This window comes from Pseudophryne corroboree, chromosome 2, assembly GCF_028390025.1.
Source record: "Pseudophryne corroboree isolate aPseCor3 chromosome 2, aPseCor3.hap2, whole genome shotgun sequence".
Lineage (NCBI taxonomy): Eukaryota > Metazoa > Chordata > Amphibia > Anura > Myobatrachidae > Pseudophryne > Pseudophryne corroboree.
Genome location: NC_086445.1, coordinates 110,528,635 through 110,546,733, shown reverse-complemented (window position 1 = coordinate 110,546,733; position 18,099 = coordinate 110,528,635). Strand labels below are relative to the sequence as shown.

The window sequence follows — 18,099 nt, the reverse complement described above, 5'->3', positions numbered from 1 at the left end:
CAGGATTCTAGAGTATATAGTAACACACTGGCTCTTCTGTGACAGTTAAAGTTCTTCTGCTTATTCCCACCAGCTGCTCTGATCCCTTTGATTCTTCCAGTGGTCTGATTGGAAAGAGTTTGAGGGTTGAAATTTGTCTCATATTGTTTCCAATTTCCCTGGAACACTGCCATGGTTGCCCTCTCTGTCCACGATCACATTGGTTTCTTCTCCAGCCACATCTCTTTTTCAAAACTCTTTTTTCAACAAAACCTAAAGGAACTTGCTTTAATGACATGTCTCCTGAATTTATGATTTAGTCAAAGTAAGGGTTTCAATTAATTTTTCATTCAGACAGTGTGATGATGTGATCACCTTTGTCTTCATGTGCTGGAGGGTTTGTAAGACAAATCTTGTCTGGTTAGATATAGATGGTTCCATATTTGAGGTTTTGCTGGTCGCCTGTTTGCTTGTTTTGTTCCCCGAGTCTCGAGACAGAATTAAGTTTAAGCTCCTTGTAATAAATTTTACTGTTCTCTCTGTGTTGTTTCAACACCAGTTAGCCGAAATTCCATAGCGAGAGGTTTTCTTTAAAGGAGCAGGGTACAGCCAACCTCCCTTTCATCCATTCTGTGTGCTCTATCACCTCAAAGATGTTCTTTCATCTAGCTTCTATCTCAGCAATGCATCTCATATTACACTAGGTTATAACGGCTTTGCAGATAGTGCTTTCTTGTCAGTCAAAGATGGTTTTAGGGTTGTGCAACAATCAGGGTTAGGATATACCATCCTTGTTTGCTCCCCTAATTTAGTTTGCTGTTTGTAATTTCTAGAACCCAGGAGTTCCAATTCTCAAATTTCCTGTTGGTTCTCTCTGATGGCCACGGTAAAGGGCTTGGTTTACCTTCCTGTCAATTGCCCTCTAGACACAGCTGGCCATTTGGTGGACAGACTTGGTGAAAATCGATGTGGTAGCATCTGGGCATATAGGGCAGTCTGCCTGAGGTACTGACTTTTCTTTTTCAGTGGCCCTGGTCTGCACAGTGTCCACATGGTCATCTTCGCTTACTTTTATATTACTGCCTCTGTGAAATCAGCATTTGGCGAAAGTTCCCCATGCATTATTTCCTCTTAGGCATCAAACCCTTCTCGTTGAGAGTGGCAGTAAGACATACAGTATACAGTTGATTTTTCTGTTTTCACAATTAAATCCTTTTGCCCACTTCTGAAAGGAGACACAGACCACCAGGGATTGCAGGGTTTCTATCCTTGGCAGCTGATCCTACTGGATTTCTGGGATAATGGTACAGTAAACTTACGAAGGTGCAATACATTCAGTTTCCTGGGTCTTCAGCGTGTGATATAGTCGTGTATATCATATACCAATTTAGCACCACAGAAAAAGGTCTAATTGTAATTACATATGAAACACTCATTTCCTGTCTCACTGTGTTTTATTATTCTCACCAAACTGATTTCTTGTTTTAGATCGTGCAAGGGAACAGCCTTCGATGACAACTTCTGGCTTGATCTAAATTACCTTGAAGTTGCCATGGCGTTGCAGTCCTGTGCGGCCAACTTTACCGCTCTGCTGTATGCCGAAATATACGCCGACAAGATCAAGTTAGATGGAGAGCAGCGGGCAAGGTACGTTCTTTTGTGGAACTCAGAACTAATAATGTAGTATTCCTCACGTGTGGAGCAATGTGCACAATGCAGAAATATATTTCTCTGACGTCCTAGTGGATGCTGGGAACTCCGTAAGGACCATGGGGAATAGCGGGCTCCGAAGGAGACTGGGCACTCTAAGAAAGAATTAGGACTACCTGGTGTGCACTGGCTCCTCCCTCTATGCCCCTCCTCCAGACCTCAGTTAGAATCTGTGCCCGGCTCGAGCTGGATGCACACTAGGGGCTCTACTGAGCTTCTAGAAAAGAAAGTATATTTAGGTTTTTTATTTTCAGTGAGATCTGCTGGCAACAGACTCACTGCTACGAGGGACTTAGGGGAGAGAAGCGAACCTACCTGCTTGCAGCTAGCTTGGGCTTCTAGGCTACTGGACACCATTAGCTCCAGAGGGATCGAACACAGGCCCAGCCTCGGTCGTCCGGTCCCGGAGCCGCGCCGCCGTCCCCCTTGCAGAGCCAGAAGCAAGAAGAACGTCCAGGAAATCGGCGGCTGAAGACTCCGGTCTTCATTAAGGTAGCGCACAGCACTGCAGCTGTGCGCCATTGCGCCCCATGCACACCTCACACTCCGGTCACTGATGGGTGCAGGGCGCTGGGGGGGGGGGGCGCCCTGGGCTGCAATAAGATTACCTTACATTGGCAAAAAAATACACATAATATAGTCATTAAGACTATATATGTGTAGAATCCCCTGCCATATATCCATAAAAAAAGAAGAAGTCCGCCGTGAAGGGGGCGGGGCTATCTCCCTCAGCACACTGGCGCCATTTCCTCTCACAGCTCCGCTGGAAGGACGCTCCCCAGGCTCTCCCCTGCAGTTTCCAGGCTCAATAGGGTAAAAAAGAGAGGGGGGGCACTAAATTTAGGCGCAAATACTATATATATAGCTGCTATAGGGTAAAATCACTCATTATAGTGTACATCCCTGTGATTTATAGCGCTGTGGTGTGTGCTGGCATACTCTCTCTGTCTCCCCAAAGGACTTTGTGGGGTCCTGTCCTCAGTCAGAGCATTCCCTGTGTGTGTGCGGAGTGTCGGTACGGCTGTGTCGACATGTTTGATGAGGAGGCTTATGTGGAGGCGGAGCAGGTGCCGATAAATGTGATGTCACCCCCTGCGGGGTCGACACCTGTGTGGATGGATATGTGGAAGGAATTACGTGACAGTGCAACTCCTTACATAAGAGGTTTGATGACATAGCAGATGTGGGACAGCCGGCTTCTCAGTCCGTGCCTGCCCAGGCGTCTCAAAAGCCATCAGGGGCTCAAAAACGCCCGCTACCTCAGATGGCAGACACAGATGTCGACACGGATACTGACTCCAGTGTCGACGACGATGAGACTAGTATACATTCCAATAGGGCCATCCGTTACATGATTACGGCAATGAAAAATGTGTTGCACATTTCTGACATTAACCCTGGTACCACAAAAAAGGGTATTATGTTTGGGGAGAAAAAGCAACCTGTGGTTTCTCTAACGTCCTAGTGGATGCTGGGGACTCCGTCAGGACCATGGGGAATAGCGGCTCCGCAGGAGACAGGGCACAAAAGCAAGCTTTTAGGATCACATGGTGTGTACTGGCTCCTCCCCCTATGACCCTCCTCCAAGCCTCAGTTAGGTTTTTGTGCCCGTCCGAGCAGGGTGCAATCTAGGTGGCTCTCTTAAAGAGTTGCTTAGAAAAAGTTTTTAGGTTCTTTATTTTCAGTGAGTCCTGCTGGCAACAGGCTCACTGCATCGAGGGACTTAGGGGAGAGAAGTGAACTCACCTGCGTGCAGGATGGATTGGCTTCTTAGGCTACTGGACACCATTAGCTCCAGAGGGAGTCGGAACACAGGTCTCGCCCTGGGGTTCGTCCCGGAGCCGCGCCGCCGACCCCCCTTGCAGATGCTGAAGATTGAAGAGGTCCGGAACCAGGCGGCAGAAGACTTTCAGTCTTCATCAGGTAGCGCACAGCACTGCAGCTGTGCGCCATTGTTGTCAGCACACTTCACACAGCGGTCACGGAGGGTGCAGGGCGCGGGGGGGGGGGCGCCCTGGGCAGCAATGTATAATACCTGTATGGCGAAAAATACATCACATATAGCCCTTGAGGCTATATGGATGTATTTAACCCCTGCCAGATATCACAAACTCCGGAGAAGAAGCCCGCCGAAAAGGGGGCGGGGCCTATTCTCCTCAGCACACAGCGCCATTTTCCCTCACAGAAATGCTGGTGGGAAGGCTCCCATGCTCTCCCCTGCACTGCACTACAGAAACAGGGTTAAAACAGAGAGGGGGGGCACTGATTTGGCGATATGAATATATATTAAATGCTATAAGGGAGGAACACTTATATAAAGGTTGTCCCTATATAATTATAGCGTTTTGGTGTGTGCTGGCAAACTCTCCCTCTGTCTCCCCAAAGGGCTAGTGGGTCCTGTCCTCTATCAGAGCATTCCCTATGTGTGTGCTGTATGTCGGTACGTGTGTGTCGACATGTATGAGGAAAATGTTGGTGAGGAGGCGGAGCAAATTGCCTGTAATGGTGATGTCACTCTCTAGGGAGTCGACACCGGAATGGATGGCTTATTTATGGAATACGTGATAATGTCAACACGCTGCAAGCCGGTTGACGACATGAGATACCTGCCCAGGCGTCTCAAACACTGTCAGGGGCTGTAAAACGCCCATTTACCTCAGTCGGTCGACACAGACCCAGACACGGACACTGATTTCAGTGTCGACGGTGAAGAAACAAACGTATTTTCCTTTAGGGCCACACGTTAAGGGCAATGAAGGAGGTGTTACATATTTCTGATACTACAAGTACCACAAAAAAGGGTATTATGTGGGATGTGAAAAAACTACCTGTAGTTTTTCCTGAATCAGATAAATTAAATGAAGTGTGTGATGATGCGTGGGTTTCCCCCGATAAAAAATTATTGGCGGTATACCCTTTCCCGCCAGAAGTTAGGGCGCGTTGGGAAACACCCCTTAGGGTGGATAAGGCGCTCACATGCTTATCAGAACAAGTGGCGGTACCATCTACAGATAGGGCCATACTTAAGGAGCCAGCTGATAGGAGGCTGGAAAATATCCTAAAAAGTATACACACACATGCTGGTGTTATACTGCGACCAGCGATCGCCTCAGCCTGGATGTGCAGAGCTGAGGTGGCTTGGTCGGATTCCCTGACTAAAAATATTGATACCCTTGACAGGGACAGTATTTTATTGACTATAGAGCATTTAAAGGATGCATTTCTATATATGCGAGATGCGCAGAGGGATATTTGCACTCTGGCATCAAGAGTAAATGCGATGTCCATATCTGCAAGAAGATGTTTATGGACACGACAGTGGTCAGGTGATGCAGATTCCAAACGGCACAAAGATGTATTGCCGTATAAAGGGGAGGAGTTATTTGGGGTCGGTCCATGGGACCTGGTGGTCACGGCAACTGCTGGAAAATCCACCGTTTTTTACCCTAAGTCACATCTCTGCAGAAAAAGACACCGTCTTTTCAGCCTCAGTCCTTTCGTCCCTATAAGAGTCATATCTGCCCAGGGATAGAGGAAAGGGAAGAAGACTGCAGCAGGCAGCCCATTCCCAGGAACAGAAGCCCTCTAACGCTTCTACCAAGTTCTCAGCATGACGCTGGGACCGTACAGGACCCCTGGATCCTACAAGTAGTATCCAAGGGGTACAGATTGGAATGTCGAGACGTTTCCCCCTCGCAGGTTCCTGTAGTCTGCTGTACCAATGTCTCCCTCCGACAGGGAGGCAGTATTGAAAACAATTCACAAGCTGAATTCCCAGCAGGTGATAATCAAAGTACCCCTCCTACAACAAGGAAAGGGGTATTATTCCACACTATATGGTGGTACTGAAGCCAGAAGGCTAGGTGAGACCTATTCTAAATCTGAAATATTTGAACACTTACAAAAGTTCAAATCCAGATGGAGTCACTCAGAGCAGTGATAGCGAACCGGGAAGAAGGGGACTATATGGTGTCCCGGGACATCAGGGATGCTTACCTCCATGTCCCAAAAAATTTGCCTTTCTCACCGAGGGTACCTCAGGTTCGTGGTACAGAACTGTCACTATCAGTTTCAGACGATGCCGTTGGATTGTCCAAGGCACCCCGGGTCCTTACCAAGGTAATGACCGAAATGAGGATTCGTCTTCAAAGAAAATGGACGACTTCCTGATAAGAACAAGGTCCAGAGAACAGTTGGAGGTCGGAGTAGCACTATCTCAAGTAGTTCTACGACAACACGGGTGGATTCTAAATATTCCAAAACCGCAGTTGTTCCGACGACACGTCTGCTGGTCCTAGGGATGATTCTGGACACAGTCCAGAAAAAGGTGTTTCTCCCAGAGGAGAAAGCCAGGGAGTTATCCGAGCTAATCGGGATCCTCCTAAAACCAGGAAAAGTGTCAGTGCATCATTGCACAAGAGTCCTGGTAAAAATGGTGGCTTATTACGAAGCGATTCCATTCGGCAGATTTCACGCAAGAACTCTTCAGTGGGATCTGCTGGACAAATGGTCCGGATCGCATCTTCAGATGCATCAGCGGATAACCCTATATCCAAGGACAAGGGTGTCTCTCCTGTGGTGATTACAGAGTGCTCATCTTCTAGAGGGCCGCAGATTCGGCATTCAGGATTGGGTGCTGGTGACCACGGAGGCCAGCCTGAGAGGCTGGAGAGCAGTCACACAGGGAAAAAATTTCCAGGGAGTGTGATCAAGTCTGGAGAATTCTCTCCACATAAATATACTGGAGCTAAGAGCAAATTTATAATGCTCTAAACTTAGCAAGACCTCTGCTTCAAGGTCAGCCGGTATTGATCCAGTGGGATAACATCACGGCAGTCGCCCACGTAAACAGAAAGGGCGGCACAAGAAGCAGGAGGGCAGTGGCAAAACTGCAAGGATTTTTCGCTAGGCGGAAAATCATGTGATAGCACTGTCAGCAGTGTTCATTCCGGGAGTGGACGACTGGGAAGCAGACTTCCTCAGCAGGCACGACCTCCACCCGGGAGAGTGGGAACTTCATCGGGAAGTTTTCCGCATGATTGTGAACCGTTGGGAAAGACCAAAGGTGGACATGATGGCTTCCCGCCCGAACAAAAAACGGGACAGGTATTGCGCCAGGTCACGAGACCTTCAGGCGATAGCTGTGGATGTCCTGGTAACACCGCGGGTGTAACAGTCGGTGTATGTGTTCCCTCCTCTGCTTCTCATAACCAAGGTATTGAGAATTATAAGACGTAGAGGAGTAAGAACTATACTCGTGGCTCCGGATTGGCCAAGAGGGACTTGGTACCCGGAATTTCAAGAGATGCTCACAGAGGACTAATGGCCTCGGGAGCTAAGAAGGGACTTGCTTCAGCAAGTACCATGTCTGTTCCAAGACTTACCGCGGCTGCGTTTGACGGCATGGCGGTTGAACGCCGGATCCTAAGGGAAAAGGCATTCCGGAAGAGGTCATACCTACCCTGGTCAAAGCCAGGAAGGAGGTGACCGCACAACGTTATCACCACATGTGGTGAAAATATGTTGCGTGGGTGAGGCCAGGAAGGCCCCACGAAGAAATTTCAACTAGGTCGATTTCTGCACTTCCTGCAAACAGGAGTGTCTATGAGCCTCAAATTGGGGTCCATTAAGGTTCAAGTTTCGGCCCTGTAGATTTTCTTCCAGAAAGAATTGGCTTCAGTTCCTGAAGTCCAGACATTTGTCAAGGGAGTATTGCATATACAGCCCCTTTTGTGCCTCCAGTGCACCGTGGGATCTCAACGTAGTGTTGGGATTCCTCAAATCATATTGGTTTGAACCGCTCAAATCTGTGGATTTGAAATATCTCACATGGAAAGTGACCATGCTGTTGGCCATGGCCTCGGCCAGGCGAGTGTTAGAATTGGCGGCTTTGTCTTACAAAAGCCCATATTTGATTTTCCATTCGGACAGGGCAGAACTGCGGACTCGTCCCCAGTTTCTTCCTAAGGTGGTGTCAGCGTTTCACCTGAAACAACCTATTGTGGTGCCTGCGGCTACTAGGGACTTGGAGGACTCCAAGTTGCTAGACGTTGTCAGGGCCCTGAAAATATATATATATATATAATTCCAGGACGGCTGGAGTCAGAAAGTCTGACTTGCTGTTTATATTGTATGCACCCAAAAAGCTGGGTGCTCCTGCTTCTAAGCAGACTATTGCTCGTTGGATTTGTAGTACAATTCAGCTTGCACATTCTGTGGCAGGCCTGCCACAGCCAAAATCTGTAAATGCCCATTCCACAAGGAAGGTGGGCTCATCTTGGGCGGCTGCCCGAGGGGTCTCGGCTTTACAACTTTGCCGAGCAGCTACGTGGTCAGGGGGGAACACGTTTGTAAAATTCTACAAATTTGATACCCTGGCTGAGGAGGACCTGGAGTTCTCTCATTCGGTGCTGCAGAGTCATCCGCACTCTCCCGCCCGTTTGGGAGCTTTGGTATAATCCCCATGGTCCTGACGGAGTCCCCAGCATCCACTAGGACGTTAGAGAAAATAAGATTTTACTTACCGATAAATCTATTTCTCATAGTCCGTAGTGGATGCTGGGCGCCCATCCCAAGTGCGGATTGTCTGCATTACTTGTACATAGTTATTGTTACAAAAATCGGGTTATTATTGTTGTGAGCCATCTTTTTTTAGAGGCTACTTCTTTGTTATCATACTGTTAACTGGGTTCAGATCACAAGTTGTACGGTGTGATTGGTGTGGCTGGTATGAGTCTTACCCGGGATTCAAGATCCTTCCTTATTGTGTACGCTCGTCCGGGCACAGTACCTAACTGAGGCTTGGAGGAGGGTCATAGGGGGAGGAGCCAGTACACACCATGTGATCCTAAAAGCTTGCTTTTGTGCCCTGTCTCCTGCGGAGCCGCTATTCCCCATGGTCCTGACGGAGTCCCCAGCATCCACTACGGACTATGAGAAATAGATTTATCGGTAAGTAAAATCTTATTTTTTCCCCCTTCTGAAGAGTTAAATGAAGTGTGTGATGAAGCGTGGGTTTCCCCCGATAAGAAACTGGTAATTTCCAAAAAGTTACTAAGGGCGTACCCTTTCCTGCCAGAGGATAGGATACGTTGGGAGACATCCCCTAGGGTAGATAAAGCGCTCACACGCTTGTCAAAGAAGGTGGCACTACCGTCTCCGTATACGGCCGCTCTAAAGGAGCCTGCGGATAGAAAGCAGGAGGCTATCCTGAAGTCTGTATATACACACTCAGGTATTATACTGAGACCGGCTATTACTTCAGCATGGATGTGCAGTGCTGCAGCTGCGTGGTCAGATTCCCTGTCTGATAACATTGATACCCTTGACAGGGACACTATATTGCTAACTGTAGAGCATATTAAAGACGTAGTCTTATACATGAGAGCTGCACAGAGGGATATTTGCCAACTGGCATCTAGAATAAATGCAATGTCCATTTCTGCCAGGAGAGTATTATGGACTCGGCAGTGGACAGGTGATGCGGATTCTAAAAGGCACATGGAGGTTTTGCCTTACAAGGGTGAGGAATTGTTTGGGGATGGTCTCTCGGACCTCGTTTCCACAGCGACGGCTGGGAAGTCGACATTTTTACCCCATGTTCCCTCACAGCCAAAGAAAGCACCGTATTATCAGGTACAGTCCTTTCGGCCCCAGAAAGGCAAGCGGGTTAAAGGCGCGTCCTTTCTGCCCAGAGGCAGAGGTAGGGGGAAAAAGCTGCACCAAACAGCAAGTTCCCAGGAACAAAAGTCCTCTCCCGCTTCCTCTAAGTCCACCGCATGACACTGGGGCTCCACAGGTGGAGCCGGGTGCGGTGGGGGCCTGTCTCCGGAACTTCAGCGACCAGTGGGTTCGCTCACGGGTGGATCCCTGGATTCTACAAGTGGTATCTCAGGTGTACAAGCTGGAATTCGAGACGTCTCCCCCTCGCCGTTTCCTCAAATCAGCCTTGCCAACTACTCCCCCAGACAGGGAGGCGGTGCTGGAGGCGATTCACAAGCTGTACTCCCAGCAGGTGATAACCAAAGTACCCCTCCTTCAACAGGGACGGGGTTACTATTCCACAATGTTTGTGGTACCGAAACCGGACGGTTCGGTGAGACCCATTTTAAATTTGAAATCCTTGAACACTTATATAAAAAGGTTCAAGTTCAAAATGGAATCGCTCAGGGCGGTTATTGCAAGCCTGGACGAAGGGGATTACATGGTATCACTGGACATCAAGGATGCTTACCTGCATGTCCCCATTTACCCTCCTCACCAGGAGTACCTCAGATTTGTGGTACAGGACTGTCATTACCAATTCCAGACGTTGCCGTTTGGTCTGTCCACGGCACCGAGGGTATTTACCAAGGTAATGGCCGAAATGATGATACTCCTTTGAAAAAAGGGAGTTATAATTATCCCGTACTTGGACGATCTCCTTATAAAGGCGAGGTCCAAGGAACAGTTGTTGATCGGAGTAGCACTAGCTCGGGAAGTGCTACAACAGCACGGCTGGATCCTGAATATTCCAAAGTCGCAGCTGGTTCCTACAACGTGTCTACTGTTCCTGGGGATGGTTCTGGACACAGAACAGAAAAAGGTGTTTCTCCCAGGGGAGAAGGCCAAGGAATTGTCATCTCTAGTCAGAGACCTCCTAAAACCAAAACAGGTGTCGGTGCACCACTGCACGCGAGTCCTGGGAAAGATGGTAGCTTCTTACGAAGCTATTCCATTCGGAAGGTTCCATGCAAGGATCTTTCAGTGGGATCTGTTGGACAAGTGGTCCGGATCGCATCTTCAGATGCATCGGCTGATAACCCTGTCTCCAAGGACCAGGGTGTCGCTGTTGTGGTGGCTGCAGAGTGCTCATCTTCTAGAGGGCCGCAGATTCGGCATACAGGACTGGGTCCTGGTGACCACGGATGCCAGCGTTCGAGGTTGGGGGGCAGTCACACAGGGAAGAAACTTCCAAGGACTATAGACGAGTCAGGAGACTTCCCTACACATAAATATTCTGGAACTAAGGGCCATTTACAATGCCCTAAGTCAGGCAAGACCCCTGCTTCAACACCAGCCAGTGCTGACCCAGTCAGACAACATCACGGCGGTCGCCCATGTAAACCGTCAGGGCGGCACAAGAAGCAGGATGGCGATGGCAGAAGCCACAAGGATTCTCCGATGGGCGGAAAATCATGTGTTAGCACTGTCAGCAGTGTTCATTCCGGGAGTGGACAACTGGGAAGCAGACTTCCTCAGCAGGCACGACCTGCACCCGGGAGAGTGGGGACTTCATCCAGAAGTCTTCCAAATGATTGTACACCGTTGGGAAAGGCCACAGGTGGACATGATGGCGTCCCGCCTCAACAAAAAGCTAAAAAGATATTGCGCCAGGTCAAGGGACCCTCTGGCGATAGCCGTGGACGCTCTAGTGACACCGTGGGTGTACCAGTCGGTTTATGTGTTCCCTCCTCTGCCTCTCATACCCAAGGTACTGAGAATAATAATAAGAAGAGGAGTAAGAACTATACTTGTGGTTCCGGATTGGCCAAGAAGAGCTTGGTACCCAGAACTTCAAGAAATGATCTCAGAGGACCCATGGCCTCTGCCGCTCAGACAGGACCTGCTGCAGCAGGGGCCCTGTCTGTTCCAAGACTTACCGCGGCTGCGTTTGACGGCATGGCGGTTGAACACCGGATCCTAAAAGAAAAGGGCATTCCGGAGGAAGTAATTCCTACGCTGATTAAAGCTAGGAAAGATGTGACTGTAAGACATTATCACCGCATATGGCGAAAATATGTTGCTTGGTGTGAGGCCAGGAAGGCCCCAACGGAGGAATTTCAGCTCGGTCGATTTCTGCACTTCTTACAGTCAGGAGTGACTATGGGCCTAAAATTGGGTTCCATTAAGGTCCAGATCTCAGCTCTGTCGATTTTCTTCCAAAAAGAACTGGCTTCACTGCCTGAAGTTCAGACTTTTGTTAAAGGTGTGCTGCATATTCAGCCCCCTTTTGTGCCTCCAGTGGCACCATGGGATCTCAACGTGGTGTTGGATTTCCTAAAGTCGCATTGGTTTGAGCCACTTAAAACCGTGGAGCTAAAATACCTCACGTGGAAAGTGGTCATGCTGTTGGCCTTGGCGTCGGCCAGGCGTGTATCAGAATTGGCGGCTTTGTCTTGTAAAAGCCCTTATCTGATTTTTCATATGGATAGGGCGGAATTGAGGACTCGTTCCCAATTCCTTCCCAAGGTGGTTTCAGCTTTTCATGTGAACCAACCTATTGTGGTGCCTGCGGCTACTCGGGACTTGGAGGATTCCAAGTTACTGGACGTAGTCAGGGCCCTGAAAATATATGTTTCCACGACGGCTGGAGTCAGGAAAACTGACTCGCTATTTATCCTGTATGCTCCCAACAAGCTGGGTGCTCCTGCTTCTAAGCAGACTATTGCTCGCTGGATCTGTAGCACGATTCAACTTGCACATTCTGCGGCTGGACTGCCGCATCCTAAATCTGTAAAAGCCCATTCCACGAGGAAAGTGGGCTCTTCTTGGGCGGCTGCCCGAGGGGTCTCGGCTTTACAACTTTGCCGAGCTGCTACTTGGTCGGGTTCAAACACATTTGCAAAATTCTACAAGTTTGATACCCTGGCTGAGGAGGACCTTGAGTTTGCTCATTCGGTGCTGCAGAGTCATCCGCACTCTCCCGCCCGTTTGGGAGCTTTGGTATAATCCCTGTGGTCCTTACGGAGTTCCCAGCATCCACTAGGACGTCAGAGAAAATAAGATTTTACTCACCGGTAAATCTATTTCTCGTAGTCCGTAGTGGATGCTGGGCGACCATCCCAAGTGCGGATTGTCTGCAATACTTGTATATAGTTATTGCCTAACTAAAGGGTTATTGTTATGAGCCATCTGTTCGTGAGGCTCAGTTGTTGTTCATACTGTTAACTGGATATAGTATCACGAGTTGTACGGTGTGATTGGTGTGGCTGGTATGAGTCTTACCCGGGATTCCAAATCCCTTCCTTATTGTGTCAGCTCTTCCGGGCACAGTTTCCTTAACTGAGGTCTGGAGGAGGGGCATAGAGGGAGGAGCCAGTGCACACCAGGTAGTCCTAATTCTTTCTTAGAGTGCCCAGTCTCCTTCGGAGCCCGCTATTCCCCATGGTCCTTACGGAGTTCCCAGCATCCACTACGGACTACGAGAAATAAAATTACCTGTGAGTAAATTCTTATTATTGCTGTATTTTGTTGTCTATACCATACAAACACTTTTCTGGTCCTTTTTTTTTTTTTTTTTATATTCATGTATTTTGCTCCTGGTGGAGTGAAATGTAGCCTAGGTGGCTTGCCAGTCTTATCTGACCTGCTATAATAAAACACAGGTTTCATTACCTAAAGCCCAAGTAGTAGTTTGGCTTGTAGACTGTCATACATTATTATTATTATTATTATTATTATTATCCTTTATTTATATGGCACCACAAGGGTTCCGCAGCATCCAATTACAGAGTATATAAACAAATAATCAAAACAGGAAAACAGCAACTTAGGGTGTGTACACACGGTGAGATCCTTGCTATGCCCGATTTTTACTTGCGATTTCCCTTGAACTCTCCGGAGCCCAGATAGCACAGATTTTGACTAACTTTTCTTGAGATATGGACTATGTGTGCTTACGATTTTGGCTTATGTGAGATGTCATTGACATGTGAGATGAACTAGATAGTACACCGATCTAGCAAGGGTTGACTTGCCTGCACAGTCTATCTTTTCTTGCGATGCCGACCTGGTGGGACCGCGCATCGGGATCGAAAGGTGACTATATAGTCAAAATCGAAAGAAAATATCTCACTGTGTGTACACACCCTTAGAGTTAATGACAGTATAGGACAAGTACAGGGTAAATAAACATAGCTACATCAGCAGATGACACTGAAATAAGTATCAGGTGGCAGAAGACTGCTGGATTTGGTGCAGTTGGTTGAAGATTATTAAAGTAAGAGAAGAATAAGCACAAGAGGGAAGAGGGCCCTACTCGTGAGAGCTTACATTCTAAAGGGGAGGGGCAAACAGCCAGGGGTGACACAGATGGGGTACACAGAGAGCGTGGAACAGAGGGTTAGGATGAGAGTTTGCTGGGTTTGGTGAAGAAGTGGGTCTTGAGAACTCATTTAAAGTTTTGTAGAGAGGTGGAGAGTCTGAGGGGGAGAGGTAGAGAATTCCAGAGAAAGGGAGCAGCACGTGATTGGCAGGTAGTGTATAATCGATACAGTATGTGTTTAGCTTTATTACACATCTATGTAAAACTTTATATTTGATTGTGATTTTAAAGTGAGTGTAACAGGTCCTATGGTTATGCTTTTAAATATAATTAGGAAAAACAAGACTGCAGAGGACACTGGGGGTAATTCAGAGTTGATCGTAGATGTGCTAAATTTAGCTCATCTACGATCATTTACTCTGACATGCAGGGGGACGCCCAGCACAGGGCTAGTCCGCCCCACATGTCAGGCCCTGCCCCCCCGCACAGTTACAAAAGCATCGCACGGCGGCAATGCTTCTGTACCTGACAAGTAGCTCTCTGCCAGCGCAGCTCCTGCGCGCTGGCAGGGTGCTAACCGTCGCGACCCGGGTTGCAGCAGCTGCTTGAGATGTCATGCAGCCGCTGCGGCCCGCCCCCCCATGCCTCCGTTGTCCGGACAGCGCCCTGCCAACGGCGTTCTAACGCCGTTGCCACTCCCGCCCCGCGACTGCCTCTGCCTGTCAATCAGTCAGAGGCGATCGTACCAGTGAGATGCTTTCGTATCTCACTGAGCGCCCACTGCGCAGTCTGAATTACCCCCACTGTGCTCATAACCAGTCTGTGCTGTGAGGACCAGAGGAAACTTGCCTGGCAAACAGAGATCCAGAACTAGGTATCGCATAGTGCAAAAGCCACTGTGTAGTAAAGTATACAATGAACAGCATAGCACCTAGGGACAGGCTTATATGTTAAGCAGCACTTACTAGATTCCGTACATACCAATGTGTCTACTACCGTCAGGAACAGCTCCAGTGCACGCAAGGCTCTCAAGTTTGAGGAGGAAAGTCAGACAATGACCATCACCAGCATGAGTGAGAAAAGCAAAGAGGAAACTGGGATAAGCTTGCAGGTATGTCTAGAGCCTTCTACATCATCAGACATAGCTCTGCTACTCAGCAGCTACTGTTATTTATAAAGCACCAACAAATACCACGCCGTACACCGAGGGGATAATATATATACAAATGACATAATATTGAAAGCACACAAAGCTGCTAGACCTTCGTAGCCGACGTTTATCTCTCACATCAATGGCACGTGGTGCTCCGTGGTTCTCCAGTCATGATACACCTTCACCACAGCAGCACGCGAACAGTTCACAAACTGCGCTGTTTTAGTAATACTGACACCTTTGGCCCGAAAATCCTGATAGGCAGCACTCACAATAGTCGCGTATAACTGGTCCCTATGCATGGAGCACAAATATAATCCAAATGTATCGGTGGCACTCCGTTAATAAACTGGATATTATCGTGTCTAATTGTGTTATCAATATTGAAATGTACATGATGCTGTACAGTGGCCCTCATTCCGAGTTGTTCGCTCGCAAGCTGCTTTTAGCAGCTTTGCACACGCTAAGCCGCCGCCTACTGGGAGTGAATCTTAGCTTATCAAAATTGCGAACGAAAGATTAGCAGAATTGCGAATAGACACTTCTTAGCAGTTTCTGAGTAGCTCCACACTTACTCGGCATCTGCGATCAGTTCAGTCAGTTTCGTTCCTGGTTTGACGTCACAAACACACCCAGCGTTCGCCCAGACACTCCTCCGTTTCTCCAGCCACTCCCGCGTTTTTCCCGGATACGGTAGCGTTTTTTCGCACACACCCATAAAACGGCCAGTTTCCGCCCAGAAACACCCACTTCCTGTCAATCACACTACGATCACCAGAACGAAGAAAAAACCTCGTAATGCCGTGAGTAAAATACCTAACTGCATAGCAAATTTACTTGGCGCAGTCGCACTGCGGGCATTGCGCATGCGCATTAGCGACTAATCGCTCCGTTGCGAGAAAAAAATAACGAGCGAACAACTCGGAATGACCCCCATTGTTCGCATTTGACTTCTGGGAGAGTGCATAATATTTGGCCTTCATAGTCTAGACTGTGTGTATGTATGTGTATAAGTATGGCCAGGTGGGAGACATCTTGCATATATTTTGGAGCTGCCTGATTATTCGTTCCCTCTGGTTAGAAGAAGAGGGCTTCATTCTGCATGTGACACGTTTACGGGTCTCTCATTTCCCTACTACAGCCCTTTTACGAGGGATGTGCAGTAAGTTTTCGGATGCACAAAAAGTATTATATTTACAAACAAAGTGAACATTACATTTTCCCCAGTGGCAGTGTGCTGATGTACGAGTGGTGCGTTAGCTACATGACCAGTCTTGGCCACAAAAACGGCTACCATCTCCTTGGCCATGCTGCGCTTATTTTGAAACTTCTGTGTTGGTGCATCTCCAGCTAGGGTCAACTTGTCCAACTGTTGTTTGGTCTCGGGGTTGAAACTGTAGATTCAAGATTCGTTGCTACTGATTATCTCCGAGACAGAGTTTGAGCACCCACCATCAAATATGACTAGCATGTTGTGGCACCAAGTCACCCGAGCCTCCTCTCGAGTCAGGCCAGGCTTTTTGTGGAGTATCAAGCGGATGTATCCCAATGAGATGCGGGTCTCCTTCTCTAACTGGGGCACAGTCACCCTGGTGTGTACCTCAACTATGGCCCACACGGTAGCAACGTTGTCCTCGGTGATGGCAGACACAGGTCAGCCGCAGCACTCCTTGTCTTCCAGCGACCGTCTCCTACGATGAAATTCTGCAAACCACTCAGAAACAGTAGTTCGGGATGGTGCTTCCTCTCCGAAAGCATCTCACAGTCAGTCAGAACTCTTATGTTGTCGTAGACTACTCGTCGTGATATAAGACTATGGCTCTCCAGTGGCCTCTGTTGAGCTCCATAACGTGTTTGTGAAGGAACTGAACATGCTGACTTCTTCAATGTGCACTGCTGCTTATATATGGTTCTGTGCTGTGACATGTAACAAGAAGTTTAGTCAGAGATTACAGTTCACTGCACATCAGTAAACTTACTGCATACTCCTGGTACATATTTCCAGACTTTATCCCGCTGCACTATAGATGTAGTATGGGTCACATCCTTATTACTACAGTGGGGTGGTATTCAGTATGCCGGCTGTTGGGGTCCCTGGCGCTCAGTATACCGGCGCCAGAATCCCGACACCCGGCATACCGACAATTATACTCCCTCTTGGGGGTCCATGACCCCCCTGGAGGGAGAATAAATAGCTTGGCGCGTGTAGCGAGGCCGCGAGGGGCTCATTTGCGCTTGCCCAGCTGCCGGTATGCCGGCGGTCGGGTTTCTGGCCGCCGGCATACCATACTACACCCCTACAGTGGTACACCTGGCATGTCTACTCTACAGTTGGTCCCTTTTCTACTGTATGAATTTCTGTTGTTTATTGAAGTATTTAGGAAGAGTTTGCTGTGTGGGCCCCCTGGGTTGGTGTGGCATAATGTAACACTCAGTTTAGCACGCTTCAGCACCTTATCTGTTCGTTTTTTATCAGTGTAACACTTTTAACACTTTTATTATTACCTCTCCCCTATATAACGCTCCTAACACATAGCAGCATCTTCTTACATATCTAACACCTGCTAACACTTTACTTGCTATCTCTTACTAGTGTGATGCTTTGGTGCGGTTTGGTTGGGCTGGCCTGGGGGGACCCGTGCCCCATGTCAGAAATCGGCTTGTGTTCCCGGACTGCGGTCAGGGCCTGGGGAAGCGATCACAGTTGTATGCTGGTAACTTGGAGGCTTAATATAATTCCTGTGCATATACAGGCACGGAGCTTAGGTGGGAGGTAATAGACTTAGGTCTGGATGCTAGTACAAAGACAGTGGACAAACTGGATTCGCACAGATGGGTGCTAACTCATCTCTGGACTGGGACTAGAGAGATCTTAGCTGGAGTTCTGGACAGGTACCGGAGGAATCTTGGCTGCACTCCCGGCTGACACTGGAGAGGACTTCACTCCTGGCTGACACCGGAGAGGACTTGACTGGACTCGGGGCTGATACCAGAGAGGACTTGACTGGACTAGGGGCTGGTACGAAAGAGGACTTTAATGGACTCCGGGCAGGTACCGGAGGAAGCTTGGCTGAACTCCGGGCTGGTACCGGATAGGCTTTTGCTGAACTCCAGGCTGGTACCGGAGAGGCTTTTGCTGAGCTTCGGGCTGATACCGGAGATAATTTAGCTGCTAGTTCAGCGATACTATCAGAGTCTGAGGGTTCCAATGGTTAACTCTGGAGAGCACAGG

General features: G+C 48.5%; 1 protein-coding gene across 3 annotated transcripts in view; it reads left to right on the top strand.

Moving 5' to 3' along the window:
* The window catches only part of ATM (ATM serine/threonine kinase), a 434,777-nt gene that overhangs the window by 300,551 nt on the left and 116,127 nt on the right, over positions 1-18,099 (top strand). For all 3 annotated transcript variants that reach the window (XM_063951603.1, XM_063951598.1, XM_063951604.1), the window contains exons 39-40: positions 1,468-1,626; positions 14,717-14,825. In XM_063951603.1, the coding sequence (XP_063807673.1) occupies positions 1,468-1,626; positions 14,717-14,825 (268 nt within the window). The remainder of the gene's footprint in view (positions 1-1,467; positions 1,627-14,716; positions 14,826-18,099) is intronic.